General features: G+C 47.5%; 1 protein-coding gene across 1 annotated transcript; it reads right to left on the bottom strand.

Moving 5' to 3' along the window:
- Positions 1-2710: 2710 nt before the first annotated feature.
- On the bottom strand, positions 2711-19230 carry LOC106821242. Its single transcript, XM_014825958.1, has 4 exons — positions 18166-19230; positions 10449-14319; positions 4390-4547; positions 2711-3882 (listed from the first exon to the last, which is right to left on the bottom strand). The coding sequence occupies exons 2-4, from the start codon at positions 13992-13994 to the stop codon at positions 3696-3698; spliced, it is 3891 nt and encodes a 1296-aa protein (XP_014681444.1). The 5' UTR covers positions 13995-14319; positions 18166-19230; the 3' UTR covers positions 2711-3695.
- Positions 19231-20459: the final 1229 nt, after the last annotated feature.

Raw genomic sequence — 20459 nt, 5'->3', positions numbered from 1 at the left:
AATGCGTCTAGACGGTCAAAACGGGGACGGAAGTTATTTATGGTGGACATAATTCCTTTGATTTGATTGGCTTCGATTATATGCGGGCATATAATCCTCGCTTCCCATTGGTCGATTTATGGTGACCATAAATATGTAGTCATGTATTCTTGATTTTTGTCCACCGTGGCCAACCATGGTTGGCCACGGTGGACAAAAATGCGTCTAGACGGTCAAAACGGGGACGGAAGTTATTTATGGTGGACATAATTCCTTTGATTTGATTGGCTTCGATTATATCCGGGCATATAATCCTCGCTTCCCATTGGTCGATTTATGGTGACCATAAATATGATTTATGGTGACCATAAATATGATTTATGGTGACCATAAATATGTAGTAATGTATTCTTGATTTTTGGCCACCGTGGCCAACCATACGCGTACGGTTGCCGCTCAACCGGTTGCCGTTTTGCCTATTGCCAGCGGCAACCGTCCGCGGGCTATAGTTACTCGAGCTAGCTACTACTTCTGCCTGGTTGTCGGAATAGGGATTAAATCAATGATCAGCCGCTGCGTGGATTGCGAGCGCCACCTACCAGATAAGTTATCTCCGACAGCCATCCACACGAGGGCGAACTCCTGGCAGTGGCCGCACCATGATAGGTAGAACTCCACCACCCAGACTGCCTCGCTGCCGTACACGGACTCGGCGAAGTTCTCGGCACCGATATCAACGATGGCATCACCCTCGCTGTATAGCGACGTAGCAACGTGACGCACGTGCCGCCGGAATCTGCCACTAGGCGGCGCCTCTTCCGTTACAAAGCATCGGCCGTGCTCGGCTCGGCAGATGCCATATAGAGCGTTGAAGAGAAGAATGACGGCAACGTAGCGGTTAGTAAGCTTGACCATTCTCGGTTGTGTACGCGGGCGCACTGTATCAAAAGTACATTATAGGTACACAAACTATCGCGGGATCGGCCCGTGTGTTATGTCCTAACAGGCTTCGCTTTAATGCAGTCTTCACAAACTCCCGTAATTGCGTACCGTGAATTATCGAAGAGTAATTTTCCGTGTATATCCGAAGAAATGATAGATTTGTCGGTCAGTAATGTAGACACATGCACACACACTCACTCTGCTCGCATACGCATTCGGCAGAGAGCTGATGTCGATTGCGTGTCGCCGGCCCGGCCCTTATATATATATAGGCGCGCTCTATCTTATCACCGACCTTGAGCTAGTCTGTGGCTCTAACAGATTATTTGCTTACATCCACAGGAAGTGATCTCGAATTTTCACGGGATGGATAAAAACTCCGTTTGCGTGAACTATGAGCGTGGGCATGCACACTTACATGACATCACACTCGTAATAAAACAGAAAGACAGCAACTGCAGTGTCATCCACTGACATCAGTAATGAGCCCGCTGCCCATATATACTCTAAAAACCACACTGCTATCCACGAAAGTAGCTACTAATTGGCGGATGTGTTCCTTTGCATATTCAAGAATGTCTGTTATCATAAAAATTATAGAACATACCGTGGTCCCCGCGTTATTGGGGCGCGAATAAACGAGCACATCGCGTAAACGAAGTGTCTTTAATCACGTTATGTGTACACCGCGCATTCGGTAAATTTCCGTTGTCCCTGACCTGTCGCGATAAAGCGGCAACCACTGTATAATGTAAGAATCATTAATTCATAATGGTGTCTATTGACAAGCATTTGTTTGTGTATTATTTATTGTTGTATTACAAATTTCACTGCAATAACAAGAGAGTACACTAGATACCACTGATACATTCCAGATGCCGGGTGGTGGTGGTGATGATGGTGATGGTGGTGGTGATGATGGTGGTGATGATGATGGTGGTGGTGGTGATGATGAGGATGGTGGTGGTGTTGGTGATGGCGGTGGTGATGATGGGGATGGCGGTGGTGGCGATGGTGGTGATGATGATGATGGTGGTGTTGGTGTTGGCGGTGGTGATGGTGTTGGCGGTAGTGATGGTGTTGGAGGTGGTGATGGCGGTGTTGGTGGTGACGATGGTGTTGGCGGTGGTGTTGGTGTTGGTGGTGGTGATGGCGTTGGCAGTGGCATTGGTGGTGGTCGTGATGGGGTTGGTGATGGTGTTGGTGTTGGTGGTGATGGTAGTGTTGGTGGTGTTGGTGGTGATGGTGATGGTGTTGGTGGTGTTGGTGGTGATGGTGTTGTTGGTGATGGTGTTGTTGGTGATGGTGTTGGTGGTGTTGGTGATTATGACGATGACAGGGGTGGTGGTGATGGTGTTGGTGATTATGACGATGACGGGGGTGGTGGTGATGGTGCTAGTGGTGATCTTGGTCGTGATGGTGCTGCTGGTGTTGGTGATTATGACGATGACGGGGGTGGTGGTGATGGTGCTAGTGGTGATCTTGGTCGTGATGGTGCTGCTGGTGTTGGTGATTATGACGATGACGGGGGTGGTGGTGATGGTGCTAGTGGTGATCTTGGTGGTGGTGGTGGTTGTGGTGCTGGTGGTGGTGGTGCTGGTGGCGATGTTAGTGGTGCTGTGGTATGTGCGTTTATTTAGGGGAGGTATGGCAGGATGGGGGTTCACCTCCTCATTCAACTGGTAAATCTGATCAGTTAAACGGTGTTGGTTCCCTATATTTGGGATGTCTACGTTTTACGCTTGCATTTAGGCTAGGTGTAATTTCAGAAACATGACAGGAAGAACGATTAGATTTTCTTAGCCTTCTGTATTTTTATCAGTAGATCCTGTCCAGCTGTTGACCCTTTGCACATACTATTAGTTATCAGTGCAATCATTCAGAAACAATTTCAAAGCATTGAAAACCCATAACCATTTATTAACGAGCCACATAAATGCATATATACGAAATTTATAGTTTTAATTGAACAGATTTCATCTATTATGCTAATTTATGTCATACACGTATTTCTTTACGCTACGTTCATTATAATCATACGGTAAATCTCAACATAAACGAAGATAGCATAGTATTCCGGCATATTAAATAAATAATATAACACCGTATCACATATTCTGCTGTATAAACACAATAAGTTAATTTAAACTCCACAAATAATACATGCATTGCCACAACAACTGCCAGTTTATCGTGATATCATTGAGGAATGATTTGTAAATCCATGGAAATGGCTTCAAGACTAGTAGGTTAGGACTCAATATACATAGGTTTATGATGCTAGCAATCAATACAGCCAAACTAATAGTGTTTGTGCTAATCAACCGAATAAACCACTTTGGCATTGCTGGAAATCTCTATTCACAGCATTTAATCACATTCATATGTTGCCCAGAGTTCAACTTAAACGACTATTGGCCATAAGTAGGAATTCATTTACATATCAGATATGTAGTGCAGATTTCCTGGTGTACGCCGTTTTTCATGTCCACCAATTCACTAATCTGCCTGAAGCTATTATTAGTAAATCTAGCCAATCAACATTTCAATGGGAGCATTCTAAAAACTTTGTTTAGTAAGTGCTGCAAAGTCGACAATTTTGCGTGAGACAATGACAAACGTATAAACTGGCATAACCTGACTGACCTAGCCACATCATCCAATGCAGGTGGTCAATTAACTGTAGGCACTTTTTCTTCAGAGTTCCTTGATGTATTCACTCTATCGAGCCACCCCTTCCATCACGGGCCATGCGTATTCGATCTCCATCTCAACTATATTGCTGGCACGACCTTGAACGCCGACTCGAGCTTGCGCTTGTTGTCGATGTCTTCGTCGTGCAGCGCCGCCTTCAGCCAGTCGATGGCGGCTCCGTCGCCGTCCTGCCTCACCTCCTCGTCACCGCTCTCATATCCTAGCAACAGCGCTGCATAGTCTGGCTTTCTACGCGTAGGAAGGTACCTGCAAGGAGGGAGAAGTGAGGTAACTGTATGCTGTTAGCACAGGAAGTTGCTAACATTTATGTTCCAGAAATACAAGCAACTTGTGAACATTAGGATTCTAAACGAACAATGCTGCATTAATTTTTACGAACTGCGTGACCTGCACTTATACACCAAACCATGCATCACAAACTAGATGAGTTTCTGGACAAATGTCTGACAAAAAAAGTTTGTTGCAAACTATATGCCTGTAACCTGAAGACTTCCTGTAATGCATATGGGCCCAATTAACAATCACCATTAATCATCAGTCATCACCCCCTTCACCATTTGATTGCTACTTTTTACACGTTCCCTGTCAATATATGTTCGATGAATGCTCTACTCTGTAATTTTATGTTTAAAATAAGTTCTATAGTTCGTGCCCTTAATGCATCCATTTTCATATTCTTACAAGAGTATGTATGATGTAATGAACTCATGTGTATGTGTGATGTATGTAAATACATGTGCATCACGGCCTCACCTATCCAATATCAACAGTATAGCTGCAGCTGTGAAAGCCACAGCGGACATGGCTCCACAAAGGGTGCTCCACCCTAAGTAGTCGTACATCAATCCAGCGACCCCGCTGCCGATAGCACCTCCCACGCCCCAGTAAACAGCCTGGTATACCAGCAACACCTGCAGCCAAACAATATAATATGCAATCCATTACTCACTGCTCACGCACATCATCACTGGTCATTTTAACCTCACTCTGATGTAAGATTATTTTGCAAAGCCTATTATTTTTTACATGAGACTAGTAATACGGCAGCCGCAGCCACTGCTACTTCTACTGCTACTTCTACTGCTACTACTACTGCTACTTCTACAGATTGGACCTTGCTAATCCAGCATCCGCTGGCCTGACAGCTTCATTGGTTCGGGACAATGATATGAATGTGGTCTTCGTTAGTTTGCATCACTGCCGCTTGGCCACCGGTGGCGCTACCGCCGTCAGACGTAATCAACTATATTGTTTACATCTGTCATAGCCACTGATCTCTATATATACTGACAGGATGTCTTAGCGGCCACCGGATGTCACCGTAACGCCAAGATACCACTCCCAGAAGTAGTATAATGTAGTAGAATGAGCCAAGACGGGAGGGAGGGCAGGAGGGGGGATAGAGAAAGAGAGAGAGAGAAAGAGCGAGAACGAGAGAGAATGAGAGAAAGAGAGAGAGAGAAAGAGAGAGAAGATAAAGAAGAGAGAGAGAGAGAGAGAGAGAAGAGAGAGAGAGAGAGAGAGAAAGATGAGAGAGGACGAGAGAGAGAGAAGAGAGCGAAGAGAGTAGGAGAGAGAGAAGAGAGAGAGAGAGAGAGAGAGAGAGCGAAGAGAGAGAGAGAAGAAGAGAGAGAGAGAGAGAGAAAATAGTAGAATAGGCACATATTAGTGTAAGTACAGTACTGTATACCACGGCATATGCATGTGGTATACACAACCCGCCAAATGTGAGTGTGAAGGCATAAGTGCAAGACGACATACATTTGGCTAGGGAACATTTGGTCTAGCTAAAAAATTTCCACACAATTAGCCAAACAAGTGCCGCAGAGCGACAGCGCTCAACTGACGTGTACTGTAGCCCGGGTATTCTTCTGATAAACTCACTGGCAAACCGAATCAAGTCGCCCTCCGCCACGCGTTCGCGCTCAGCAGCATATATCTAGGATACTACTAATACAGATCTAAAATCTATGATAGCCTTTGCTATACCGTAGTACAGTAATAAAGATACACTTGTGTAACTTTAATGACTTTACTATATTAACATGTTATCATGGATATGCGCTCCGAGCGCGAGCTAGTGGTGGTGGAGAGGCGGTGAGGGGAGGGGGAGGTGGGGAGGGTGGAGGGGCTCTAATAGCAAAAGCCAGTTCAGCCTTTTGTTAACAGTCACAAATCCGTGTACCCCTCCTCTCTGAGGGGTCAAAAAGTTATCAGAACTTACTCTTCGCACGTCAGCCGAAAGCACATTTCATGGTCCTTTCAATAAAGTGATAAAAAATGGTAGGTCAGCGCTGAAACAAAAAAGTTTTGCACTGTCCTCAGAAATGTCTGATAACCCCACTGCCCTTTGACCTGTGACCTACAATTTCGCGCTGGTGATGGGTTTCCTCCACATCACACTATACATAGAATATTAAGAGCGTAGGTCAAGCCGTTGAGATTTGTGCCGCAATTCCGTATTTCCTCCTATACCTTAAAGCAGGGGTGGCAAACTGCGGCCCGCGGGCCGCATGCGGCCCTCTACGGGGTTCTGTGCGGCCGCGGAAGGCCTGCAGCAAATAAAAAAATAAAAAATAAAAAATAAAAATAACATAAAATATTTTATTTTTTTAATCAATAAAATTTTTGTGAAAGTCAACATGTTTGTGTTTGAACGAGGCTGACTTTTTTCAGTGTCATACAGATTAGTGTTCTATTGTCTCTGGTTCGCTCTGCAACGCCATTTCAGCTCATTATGGTCCAGAATGTTGCCCTTGAGGCGAAACGCACGTATTATCTTAGAGCGCACCCCCCCCCCGCATTTTTAAAAGGTGCGGCCCCTTGACTTTTCATGGCCCACTGATGCGGCCCTCGCTTTGAAAAGTTTGCCCACCCCTGCCTTAAAGGCTCACAATGCGCATCCAAACGCTAATTTCTCCAGTACTAGACTAGGCAAATACTTCGTCTCATGCATAATCATACTACCTTATGGCAAAATAACTCTAGTTCCTCCCATTTCACTGCGCGTTGTCTTATAAAAGGTATTTGAAAATACCTCCAATGTTGTTGAAATTCTCCGATTTGTTGACAGTTTTCCCCAATCTCCAAGCAACCGTGCAGCGGGTGCGCGTACAGCGGTGCGGGCGCAGCAAAGATAAAAACATGTTACGTCACGTCACCATTCGAGGCTATTTTGTTTGGAAACAGTCGGCGTTTGCGCCGAAATGCCAGTTTTCTCACCTCTTTCTTGTGGGTTTTGAGCAAACGCCGCAGTGAAATGGGAGCAACTAGAGTTTATTTTGTCATAAGGTAGTGTGATTATGCATGACACGAAGTATTTGTAGTCTAGTACTGGAGAAATTACGTTGGATGCGCATTGTGAGCCTTTAAGTTAAGGGAGAAAATTCCCCCTTCATGACACACTTTGACACTTTGACCTTGCGCATTCAATTTAAAATGCTATGGGGTGCACACCAGTGAGCTTTTGAGATGATCTAGTGGCACGGGACTTCACTTTCTCACCGAACGTGGTGGATTGGTCACCACTATCCAAGTTAGTATATATAGAGATCAGTGTTCGCAGGTCATTACACGTTGTTCATTCTGTTTGATTTATTTACATTATTTTTTAATTTCTTGCTTTTCTACTAATCTACTTCTTTTTGTGTCACACTGGAGTATGTGGCCTAGGACTGCCATAAGGAAAATGAAAAAATAAAATAAAATAAAAATAATAAAATGAAAATGAAAAAAAATGAAAATGAAAATGAAAGGCAAAATGAAAAAAGAAAATGAAATGAAAATGGAAAAAAAATGTTAACAAAATTGAAATTGTTTTCACAGTGGCCTATCGCTTTCATAGACGGGTACCGCGTCTTCACCTCTCGGCTTAGTTACTCGATGGTATCGAGGGGAGTGAGTACAGTCTATGGCAGCGATAGGCCACTGTGAAAAACATTTCAATTTTGTTTTAATTTGTTTTCATTTTCATTTCATTTTCACAGTGGCCTATCGCTGCCATAGCCACAATGCCACTTCGTGCTAAGCTGGTGGAGAGGAGGAAGGGGAGAAGGGAGAAGGTGGTGGAGAAGGAGGAGGAGAAGCTGTGGAGGAGGAAGGGAGAACGAGAATGTGTAGAGAAGGAGGAGGGAGAAGGGAGAAGGTGGTGGGAAGGAGGGGGAGAAGTGGGTGGCAGAGGAGGGGAAGGAGAGGGAAATGGGAGGAGAGAAGCTGGTGGAAAAGAAGGAGGGAGAAGCTGGTGGCGAAGAGGAAGGAGAGGAGGAGGGAGAAGCGATCTGGGGAGAGGAAGGGGAGAAGGAGAAGGATAAGAGGGGGAGAAGGGAGCTGGTGGAGGAGGGGGAGAAAGGAGAGAAGGTGGTGAGGAGGGGAGAAGCTGGTGGAGAAGGAGAAGGGTGAGGAGAAGTGGTGGAGAAGAACGAGGGAGAAGCTGCAGAGATAGGAGGAGGGGGAGAAAGCTGGTGGAGAATGAGGAAGGGGAGAAGAGAGAAGCTGGTGGAAAGGAGGTGGGCGGAGAAGCTGGGGAGAAGGAGGAAGGCGAGAAGGAGAAGGTGGTGGAGAAGGAGGAAGAGAAGCTGGTGGAGAAGAGGAAGGGGAGAAGGAGAAGGTGTAGAGAAGGAGGGAGAAGGGAGAAGGTGGTGGAGAAGGAGGAGGCGGAGAAAGCTGGACGGAGAAGGAGGAGGGGAGAAGGAGAAAGGTGGTGGAGGTAAGAGGGGAGAAGCTGGTGGAGGAGGAGGGGGAGAAGGATGAAGGTGGTGGAGGAGGGGAGGAAGCTGGTGGAGAAGGAGGAGGGGAGAAGCTGGTGGAGAAGGAGGGGGAGAAGCTGGTGGAGAAGGAGGAAAGGGAGAATGAAGGGGAGAAACTGGTGGAGAAGGAAGAGGGGGAGAAGGGAGAAGCTGGTGAAGAAGGAGGAGAAACTGGTGGAGAAGGAGGAGGGGGAGAAGCTGGTAGAGAAGGAGGAAGCTTCGACCAGCTTCTCCCCCTTCTCCTTCTCCACCAGCTTCTCTTTTCTCTCCTCCTCCTCCACCAGCTCCCTTCTCCCCCTCCTTCTCCCTTCCTCCTTCTCCCCCTCCTTCTTCTCCACCAGCTTCTCCCCTCCTCCTTCTCCCTTCTCCCCTTCCTCCTTCTCCACCAGCTTCTCCCCCTCTCACACCTTCTCCCTTCTCCCCTCCTCCTCCACCAGCTCCCTTCTTCCCTTCCTTATCCCCTTCTCCCTTCTCCCTCTCCTCCTCCACCAGCTCCCTTCTCCCCCTCCTTCTCTCCTTCCTCCTTCTCCACCAGCTTCTCCCCTCCTCATTTTCCCACCAGCTTCTCTCTCTCCTCCACCACCTTCTCCCTTCTCCCCCTCCTCCTTCTCCACCACCTTCTCCCTTCTCCCCTCCTCCTTCTCTACCACCTTCTCCGTTCTCCCCTTCCTTCTTCTCCACCAGCTTCTCCCTTCCTCCTTCTCCACCACCTTCTCCCTTCTCCCCTTCCTCCTTCTCCACCAGCTTAGCACGAAGTGCATTGTGGGCTATGGCAGCGATAGGCCACTGTGAAAATGAAATGATAATGAAAACAAATTAAAACAAAATTGAAATGTTTTTCACAGTGGCTATCGCTGCCATAGACTGGTACTCACTCCACCTCGATACCCATCGAGAACTAAGCGCAGAGGTGACCGGCGTACCAGTCGTATGGCAGCGGATAGGCCACTGTGAAAAACATTTCAATTTTGTTTACATTTTCATTTTTTTTTCCATTTTCATTTCATTTTCATTTTCATTTTTTTTCATTTTCATTTTCATTTTATTTATTCTTATTTTTTTTTTTTTTTTAATTTTCCTTATGGCAGTCCTAGGCCACCATACTGGAGTAAACATGTGCCACAGGACTAAGACTTGAAGAAAAAGAGATCCAATAAGGCTGAGGTAGCTCGCTACTGCTACTTCTACAGCTACCGCTACCGCTACTGCTGCTGCTGCTACAGCACTGCTACTGCTGCTGCTACTGCTACTGCTACTACTTGACCAGAATTCTACGTATAGAAAATGTTCTAACACTAGCTAAATAACTTAGGCCTAAAAAAGACGTTTGTTTCCACTAACGAGCTGAAAAAAATTGGACACGGTAGGCAGGCAAAACTTTTTTATCATATATTTTTTTGTATTCTAACGATACTTGTTTTATACTTATAACAGCCCATATAATGACTTCAAAGTCAAATCAATGCATTCACCGATCGATATCACGTTGGGATTTTTTTATTTGTTAATAATTTTTTTTTTGCCGATCACAATAAGTTTCGACAGGACGGTTTAAAATGGACTCAGTCGGGTTAGCGAAAACAAACGTCTTTTTGTTAGGCTTAAAATAATATCCCAATCGTTCAGCAACACTTACTCTAAAAGCAAATAGCTCTCTAACTCTACGATTGATTACACACACGCAGTCTCAGACACATACCCGCGCACATTAACACGCATGACGTATACACGAACACATGCATACAGGCGCGCATGTCAAACGCACATGTCCATACAGCTATGTACTCACGCACGCATACACACCCGCATGCCACGCACGCTTTCAGTCACACACACACCCACGCATGCATGAACGCACACATACGTGTCCGTGCACAAACAGACACACGCACACACACACGCCGCGCGCACACACCTACGCGCACGCACATAAACACACACGCACACACAGACACTTGCTTATGTGCTCAAAGACGCGCAAGCACCTGCACTCATACACACAAACCACGGACGGATGCACGCTTCACGCACGTTCACCTGCCCGCACACACACACACACACACACACCTTTATCTTTAGTCCAGACATCTTCGCCTCATCGGCGAATTCCTCGAGGACGACCCACAGCGTCGATGCGGGCACCCACGCCAGCTCTGCAGCGACCGCTGCCCATGGCGTCCGCAGCGTCGCGAGGTACGCAGCCTTGACCCCGAGGCACGCCACAGCGAACGCGAGCGCGCGCACGCCGCGCACACCGCACGCGAACGGCCGCACCACACACAGTGCGGGTGACTGCGCAAGCAGCATCGCCGCGACGACAGCGCCCATACTCGTCTCGGTGCCGCCGAGCTCGCGCATGCGCCAGAAGACGAACGCCTGCAGCGCGCTCTCCACGCAGCCCGCCGTGGCGGCAGCAGCCAGCGCTGCGATGCTGCGTCCGTCCGCCACCACCGCTGTAGCGACCCGCCGCAGCGCATCACTGCCCGCCCGCCGCGCCGACTCTCGCCAGGGGGCGCCGCCGAACAGAGCCGCAACAAAGGCGACGCCGAGCAGAAGGAAGAAGGCAAAGAAATGGGCGAGGATGCGGCCGACGCCGGTTGTCACGGAAACGATTACGCACGGCAGCTCGTCAACAAGGAAGCAGATGCCGACGACAGCCATCGCCGCGGCAACGAGTGACCAGACACGGTGTGCACGGTACTGTTCAACGCAGTCTCTATCGTCGAGGTGACGGTAGAGGCTCTCTTTGAGGATGCCTCGGACAGGAGCGAGGAAGAGCGAGCCAAAGCCGAGTGACAGTAGTGCGGCGATGAAGCTCCATCGAGTGACGAACTCGTGCGCCGTCACCACGAGTACGTCCACGTGACCCCCGGCCAGACGCTCGACAAACTCGTGACGCGGAGCCACCATCGCAGCATCTGCGACCGCATTACTTGTCTTCGGGTCGCCGCTAGCAACGATGCTAACCTCAGCCGCGTCGCGTTTCTTCCGTCCAGTCTTGTACCGCCTGTCCCTGAACCAGCCAGAGGACGCGGTCGTCGCAGGCCACATCTCCTCACCCTGCTGCCTCCACGAGCCATGGTCTGAGTCGCCTGCCTCCCCTCCATGCCTCGACCGCATGTCCGACCCCTGTTGCCTCAACGACTGGCTGCGGCTGCTGCCGCTCCACCGATGCGAGGGTTGCAGGGTTGGCGCGGAAGGCTGATCGTGGTTCCACGCGTCGATGGCTGACACTTCCAGCCCATCTTGCTCCTCCCCGTCCCCTACGGCGCTGCTTCGCCAAGCGTCCACGACGCGCCCACCCATTTGACGATGGCTGTCGCTGTCACCGCTCGATGACTGCCACCAGTGTTGGGACTTCTCCTTAGCTGGGGGCGTCGTCGTTTTCCGCCACCAGTACCGGGACCGCTCCGGACCCAATCGGGGCGGCAGTGTTGTCGTCGTCTCCCGCCACCAGTACCGGGACAGCTCCGGACCCAATCGGGGCGGCGGTGTTGTCGTCGTCGTCTCCCGCCACCAGTACCGGGACCGCTCCGGACCCAATCGGGGCGGCGGTGTCGTCGTGTCCCACCCGGAATCTACTCGGGAACGAGCCTGACCAGATACACTAAGTGGCGTGGACAGGTCCCACCCGTGTTTGTTCAGGCCGTCGCTCTCTCCTTCTGCACGTGAATTTCCAGAGTGGTGATACTTGTGGCGGGTAAAGATATCCATGGGTGGTGGCAGCGTGTTAACCTTCCCCTGGCGGCGATCCGCTGGTGATGTGCTCTGTCTCTCTGAAAGTTCGGTGGGACTGTAGCGGGTGCTCAAACCACTTTTGTTTTCATTGTTCTCATTGTCATCACCATCATCATTGTTGTCTTCATCTTCGTCTTCGTCATTGCTTAACAGATCCCAGTTCCAGTCGCTGCTGTCCCACTCCTGCCACTTCTTGTTAGGCTTTAGAATTACACGTGGATGTGGGGTAGTTGCCATTCCCTCTTCCGGAGGAATGCTGATTGAAGGAACGCTGTTCCCTGAATCCCCAGCATCGCTCATACTAATGCTCGTCGCACTGGGCACTCCAATTCTACTAACGTCTGACTGTATCTCTGTGAAAGAATCACCCCGTTCTGCTTGGGTCAGTCTATCAAGCTGTGACACGTCCTGCTGGGTGGACATAGCCTGCCCCTGCGTGGTGACTCTCACTACTGCCACTGTGCCAGTCGGGAGGGGCTGGGTTGTGCTAGCTACCTTCTTGGTACTATGACTCGAAGTGGTTCCGCTGGTTGTCATGGGAACGTCTGGGTGTACTACATGTACACGTGTCGCAACCATGGGTACGGATGTGATTCTGTCTACTGTAATTGCAGCTGATGATTGGTTTTCTCCAGTTCTCTGAGCTGTAGTCTGCAAAGCCAATGGCGTTTTCCCCCACGTGCTTGTTAATCTTTCAGTCTGCATCTTCATCAATGCAGTAACAACATCACTATGGTAGTTTTGTGCCAGAGTTGAAAATGTAGGCACTGGTGTCTTTTCTAATGTATCTACATTTAAAGCGCTGCCTAACTGCTGGAATTTGGCTTGCTGAATTTTATCTTCCGGTGAAATCAGTTCTGTGTACTTTGATGTGATGGTTACTGGTTCCGTCATCATAGCTGCCTTTGGACTTGTATCTTGCATTTCCTTTGTTTCTCCAACCGCTTCTGTTTTTAAAAGAAATTCTCTTCCAATGTCATTCTTCATTGACTTTTGTATGACTTCTACTGTCGTTCTAAAATCAGTAGATCTTGCCATCCACTCTGTTGTTACAATGTCGTTCACATTTAACGTTTTAGTGACTTCATCCGACAGAGGAAAGCTTTGTTTGGGAATCGTTTGAATGGCTATTCCAGCAGCTAGTGTCTCGGCTTTGGGTTGCTTTGTGCTTTGATTTATGCTTTCAGCAGTATCATGTGCTGCATGTGACGGCAAACCTGGTTCAAAGCCTGTTACACCTACGAATGAAGTCTCCTTATATGCATTCTCACTCTTCTGCTGTTCCGTTGCATGCTGGTGGCTCTCTGTTGCTAACTGAGACACACCAGATGAAGTTAACACTACCTTGTCACTATTGAGATCATTGCTCACAGTCACAGATAAAGCTTGCTTCAGAGTAACGGGAGATGTGATGCTGATCTCGTCTGTATGAGCCGTTTCCTCTTTTAGCTGGGTGCTGTTGTTCAATGCCACACCAGTAGCCTGGTGCAAGATGAGCACTCCATCTTGAGAAGCACTACCTAGTAGTGGCCTGGAGTTTTCGCAGAAGGCAGCGGCACCATCTACGTCTTGTGGAGGGATCAGGCCCAGCACACAGAAGCCGACCGCCGTGAGGAAGATAGTGGCCGGCACGAGTGCGTTGCCGTGGTGACGCCCGCCCCGCCCTGCCTCCCAAGCGGCGATGGTGGCAACGGCAATGAGGCCGCACAGTGCCCTTGCGGCAAGCAGCACACCGGTCTGTGGCGCTGTGAAGCCGAGGTAGCCAAAGAAGAGTGGCAGGAATGGGATGAGTACCGCTTCGCCAGCGCTGAGCACGGACAGCAAGAAGGTGCTCGTACGCAGCGCGCCGCGCATGCTCACCACACCCTCGTACATTGCACCAACACTAGTGCCACCTGCAAGAGGCGACCCCACCAAATGCACTCTCACTTCGTTTGCTACGTGGACAACACGTCAACAGCCCTCTTGTTACACGGCCGAGACACCAACCACAATTTTAATTTAAGTCGTGCCTCACCGACAAAAGAAGCCAGCGTTCAGAGGCCAATATGCTGCTTATACCCCGGCAACTGTTTCACGGACGAATCCACGACTAAAAACAAGTCCTGTGATTCCACGTTGGGTGTTTCTCTATCTTCGGCGAAGTTACCACTAAGTAGCCACTCGGTTGTGCCAGACTGACCATCATCCTGCATTCATTCTAAAATGGCAATCAAGACACGAATTACACGTATATTGTATTTCATTCACACACAATTAGAGGGTATACGTATGCAGCACTTGACAAAGACTATATACAGTTCCATCCCCCGTTACAGCAACCCTGTTTACATAAATTCATCCATGCCTAATTTGTAAATTATATGACCAAAACGGAAGATCTTCTATACGAAACGAAAATTCGTTCCTACGGAATTTATCAATACCAGTTTACAACGACCTCAGCTGAAACGGCTACAGTGAGTTGTACAAAGAGAAGATCGTATGTAAACAGTAACCAACTTTAGATAAATTTTGGCTTTCAGGTCAAAGCCTGAATCATCTAAACCCGACAACGATAGAGATAATGAAAGAGAGCAGGCTGAAAAAGAGCCCCCTCCCAATTAGATACAATAATGTAACCCAAACACAGGTTACATTACCTACCCCTACCCCTACCCTACCAAACCCCTACCCCTTTGTTTGGGTTACATTATTGTATCTAACCAGTAACCTCCAAATATAACTCTTATAGTTCCAATTCTGAATCCATCATTCCTACTTTTATTATGACATTATGCTCACATATTCTCAAACTATAGAAATCATGTTTTTTCAACTACATCTTTTATCTCAATAATTTTTTGCTCAATAACTTATCTCCTAACTCATATAATGGAGGTCAATGAAAAGACGTGATTCTCGTTATGGATTTACGTGTTATTAACGGATTTTCTGGGACACATCACTTATGCAGATAAGGTCTATGTCTCCCTGGGTACTGCCGGAACGTACCCTGGGTACGGTGCGGTATACCGGAACGTACCCTGGTAACTATCTGATATGGTTAGGGCTAGGGTTAGGGTTAGGGAGTAGGCATAGGTGACTCCCTAGACTCGTTAGTGGAGTAGGCGAGGTACGGTCTGGCATATTAGATAGTACCAGGGTACGTTCCGGCAGTACCCAGGAAGACATAGACCCTGGCAGCATCACTTATGTAACGCGGGGGAATATCCTGCTAAGCTGTCTGTTCACTCTCGTTTACCCACTACTCAATAGTACCCTACGGTAAATTACCGTTGCCGAATGTACAGGGCCGTAGGCTGAGCAAATTCCTAGGGGGGGGGGGGCAGTCGCGGATCCAGGATTTCAAGGAGGGAGTGAGAATTAAACAGGTGGATTAAATAAAATTTTGAAAATTTAGATCGCAGGAGATGGTATTTGAGGCACTTTTGAGTACATGTACAGCCTTCATTCGGACTACGACAATTCTCTTTTAGTAGATCAATTTATTTTTTTAATTTTACTCCAAAATTTAGGGGGGGGGGGCAGCTGCCCCCCTTGCCCCGCAGGCTACGGCCCTGATGTAACTGGGCAAACTAATCTAGAGAGTGAGTCTAAACTTTAGACCAAATTCATAACAATGTGTAAATATTAAATAATGACACCCAGACACAATAATGTAACTTGGCCAACACAAGTAGTAAATAACCTACTCTTTTGATGCATTATGTTATTGTATCTATACATGTATGTATATAAATTTCTACGGGCATATCACAGTCTTTTTCGCTCTCATAACTATACAATACCTCAAATAATGAAAGAGGTAATGACACTATAGCTCACCACAAAAAAGGACACAAATGAGTGAGTGAGAAGAAGTCAGTTTTAATTGTAAATTGAGCAACCATCGACGTACATTATAGAAACGAAAATTATATATGGGAGAACTCCCATTATATACTCTTGATAATTTTGTGTAATTTTTTATGTGAAAATAAATGTTTGAGATGTGAAAGTCTGAGATGAGGTAGAGTGATGGCGTTACACCTAAATGATTGCCATTTAACGTTTTTATAATATTCAGATTTAGGCACTGCCTAAAACAGCCGAGCTAGCTCCCGATGTGTAACGTGTAAGATTGAGAGGATACGCTTATTCCACGTAGCTGCTATATACCACGTGACAATGGTGTTTCCCTGCCCATAACACAACTTTTCTCAAAGGTTAATTGGTTGCATGGAAGTGGTTACTTCGTATGAGTTTTTCTAGGCGGTAGCACACGGTTGCCATCTGTATTTCGCCAATTGTAATTTATAAACCAAATGAATCACAATTTTGTGGACGGTCGAGTGGCCGCCTATACCCGCTTTGATGTTTCTTAGCGATGGCGTTCAAATAAATAGGTTATGCTGCCGTTCCCGACCATGTTTTGTAAAACTTACTCTAATATAGAGTTTTATACGCGCAAGGTGGAAGAGGAAATACCAATTTTGCATTAAAGATATTGTCATGAAATCTTGTAAAACGAACCAGCAAGTTGTGACACCACAGACTGTTATCTGGCGGTGTCTAATAAATGCTATATAATTGCCAAAAAACCTACCTAACTTGCGATAATTTTCTTTTAAATATCAAAACAAACCTGTAATACGTTTTGCGGTCCAGCCTTATTCATTCACATACCACAAGAGCGCAGAGCGTCTGGGCTCATCTGAGGTCTGTTGCTTACAATTATAAACGTAAAATTTCAGTCCGTGCGTAGTACCACATTTTTAGGCGCAGATAATGCAGACACGCAGTTGCGTACACATCATTGTTAGGACACGCCCACTATCGCAGATGGAGGGTAGGCGGGAGGGGGGGGGGGAGGTGTGGGGGAGGGTGGGGGAAGGGGCGGGGGAGGGGTGGGGAAGGGGGAGGGTGCGGGGGAGGGGCTCTAATAGCAAAAGCAGTTCACTCCTTTGTTAACAGTCAACAAATCCATGTTTTAACCCTCTCTTGAGGGTCAAAGGGTTATCCGACACTTACTCTTCGCTTGTCAGCAGAAGGGACATTCATGGTCTTTTCAATAAAGCCATAAAAATGCTAGCGGTCACCGCTGAAACAAAAAGTTTTTCAATGCGCTCGTCAGCCCATGCTCCTCAGAAAATGTCTAAAATCTGCCCTGTGCCCATTGACCTTTGACCCTGTGACCCCAATTTCAGCCCAGTGATGGCTTTCCTACCATGATGCTATACACCGACTATCACGAGCCTAGGTCGAGCCGTTTAGATTTGTGCCGCCAATTCTGCATTTCCTGCCCTATACCTTAAGTTAGGAGTGAATGTTCCCCCTTCTTTTACACTCTTGACTTTTGACCTTTGACCCCAGCTTCGGACATCCCAACTCGTTTTGACGATCCCCCCAACAAGCGCCGAATATCGTGACCGGTACGTCGAAGGCGGTTAAGATTGTGCCAACTGTTGACGCACGGACGGACGGACGATCAAGCGATTCTACAAGCTGCATCTGACTATGTCAGATGAGCTAAAAATGAGCAAAATCCGTTGAACCTGAACTGACTAATGGCAATTTCCATTTTTGCCAAAAAATTGCCGTGGCTTGAAAGTACGTCGACTGGCGTGCTCAAAAACAGGACGTTCAAACCTCTCCCCTAGCAGTAACAACTATACCCAATTTCAAACACGTGGGTCAAACGGTTCCTGAGTTATTGTTGACCGTAGCCAAATGTTGACGGACGGACGGACGGACTGACGTACGACGACCCATGGCAATAGCTCGTCTTGACGATGTCAAGGTGAGCTAAAAACCCAGCAAGAACATGCATATGTCATTTTTCACTAGACTGTATAGATTGACCTACATCTATATGATATCGATTATAGTACCGTACTACGTACTCTCCGACTCTCATTCCCCAACGTGTCAGATAATAAAATTATGAGTTTAATGTATGTTACTATGCAATTATAAATTACATGGACTTAATTATATCTCTAATATATTTGTCACTAGCTCATACACAAACATGCAAGTATATATAAAACACAAATTTCCTCACCAATGTAATTCATACTCAATGATGAAGTCTATGCCGCCCTCATGCACTGGCTCAACTCAACACGCAGACAGCCCACTCAGACAGGATACTTCAGATCACACCTGCTACACGATACATGCACCCAACAGGAAAACCACTCGGAATTTCCAGGCTGTGCTTCCTGATAGTTGAACCACTGTATTTAGCTTGCATTTCCTGTCACAGCTTGTTGCAAGCAGGCTGAAAATTTTAGCCAGACTGACAGTTGGAAATCCACAATATATCACCAGACATTAGAGCAAAGGATGTGAAAATTGTGAAAGCAATTTTCAGGCAAGAATAGCATTTAATCGTTGTCACACCGAAAACATGTTTCGCACTACTATTACTAAGATCCTAGTCGTTAGATAAACAGACAAACAGTAACACAACTGTAAAAATGTACTCGTCTGCGATATCTACCCGTACTCTGAATGATACTGCACACGAAACTCCCCACCTGTTGCCACTTTCCAGCAGCCATTCACACCATTATGGTACTCGCATGGGCAGCACGCACATTTGAGTATTGCAACTCTACTGGTACCCACGCCATGAACCAGAATGCGCATGAATAAATTGGGTTAGTGCTAGAAATCATGCTGGTATAGTGGTCGGCTGGTAGCTATAATTATAGATATCTACACTAGCGTATAAAGAAGGATATGAAGTTCCTTCTTTATACGCTCTTGATATCTACAATACACACTGTATATATAGAGAGATATCCATGGTTGACTTAGGATTGGTAGCAGGAGTGAATGAGATCTCATGATGGTAGTAATGTGCGGTCTATGCAGTTTGTTTAGTAGTCGTAGTAAGAATCAGTTGTTATCCTGACCAAATATATCAACGCACCTGCCCAGCATCTGCCTCATGGCTGATTAGCATGTTGCTAAGCTTATGCGGGTTTTTAGTTTGGAACGTTCGAGTTTGATATACGAGACCGCATACATGTTAGGCCTACAAGTACGCGTGAGCGTGTGTGCGCGAGGAAGTCTTCATGCAAGCGCACTGTAGAAGCGTTTAGGCCTACGTACGTGCGCGCGAACCAGAGGTAAGACTAGATACAATAATGTAACCCAAACCCAGGAGGATAGGGACCCCCCCTATCCTCCTGGGTTTGGGAACATTATTGTATCTCAGGCCCGTAGCCAGGGGGGGTTCGGGGGGTTCGAACGAACCCCCACCGAGCCCATCCCCCCAAGCAAAAAAATTTTTTTTTTTTAAATTTGCACGAATTTCACCTCAGGTCGCTCCATTTTAGTGTAATAATTGCAAATCTCCGATCGTTTGCGGAGGCCGTGACAGTCGCAACACCCCCCCCCACACCTCCCCCCGCCTTGGCTCCTCGCCCTGGTCGCTTCGCGCCCGAGCAGGGGCGTGTACAGGGGGGTCCAGGGAGTCCGGACCCCCCCTTGCCTCGCGCAGAAAACGCATCTGAGGGCGGTGTAATTTTAAAAAATTTCTGGGGAGGGCCCCATCCCTATGACCGAAGGTCCGATAAACCGAATCGCTGCAGGTACTTACATCTCCTGGACAACAAAGTCTTCATGGATCACCGTACCCTACCCTACACCACATCAAAATGGCTGTCAACTCCCTATGCAGGAACTTCTCACTGGACCGGGTTGAACACGAACCACAATACAGCTTGGGCACGCTTAACGCGACGATGGTTACCAGGGTTAATAACTCATGGTACACGCTCGGTAACAGCAAGAGCAGATCGACCGCCCAAGCTGTAAAGGCAAGGAAAATCACGGAGGAACAGCTGAAGGAGACTGATGAAAAAACCATAATCGCCTTCACTGACGGATCAGCACTCGGGAATCCTGGACCCTGTGGGGCGGCAGCCATCATCTACGCAAATGGCATCAACAGCCAAGCCATCGCCATCCGAAAGGCTATCTCGTGTAAAAGCAGCAGCTATCACGGAGAACTGCACGCAATATTCCTCGCATTGGACTTCGCAATCAACTACTCTGCACTCCACACATATTCAAACTCAGAATTCCTCGGACTGCCAAAGCGCCATTCTCACCGGCACGGCCCCCCAACAAAACAACCTTTTACAAACACTTACCTCAAACATCCAGAGAAAGAGTAAGCAGCTATACACAAATAACATCAAGATTGACATTTGCTGGGGCCAGGACAGTGCAGGCCTCGGCTGCAAATGAACTTGCGAGACACAGACAGCGCAACGGCAAGCCTTCGAGGCCGCAGAAATGGATATATCTGAGACCACTCTCCGCTTTCTTTCTCCCGAGGCC

The sequence above is a fragment of the Priapulus caudatus genome, unplaced genomic scaffold, assembly GCF_000485595.1.
Source record: "Priapulus caudatus unplaced genomic scaffold, Priapulus_caudatus-5.0.1 Scaffold65, whole genome shotgun sequence".
NCBI classification, from domain to species: Eukaryota; Metazoa; Priapulida; class Priapulimorpha; order Priapulimorphida; family Priapulidae; genus Priapulus; species Priapulus caudatus.
Note: the sequence above shows the minus strand (reverse complement) of the source record. Positions and strands in the feature narration are given on the sequence as shown.

What these genes read in the sequence shown, in the direction of transcription:
- LOC106821242 (XM_014825958.1), bottom strand. Translation starts at nt 13,994, where the DNA reads ATGTACGAGGGTGTGGTGAGCATGCGCGGCGCGCTGCGTACGAGCACC. An exon ending in TGTCTGGACTAAAGATAAAG is followed by an intron (nt 4,548 to 10,448) that starts GTGTGTGTGTGT and finishes GTTTGGCTGCAG; the next exon opens with GTGTTGCTGGTATACCAGGC. An exon ending in ATACTGTTGATATTGGATAG is followed by an intron (nt 3,883 to 4,389) that starts GTGAGGCCGTGA and finishes CCCTCCTTGCAG; the next exon opens with GTACCTTCCTACGCGTAGAA.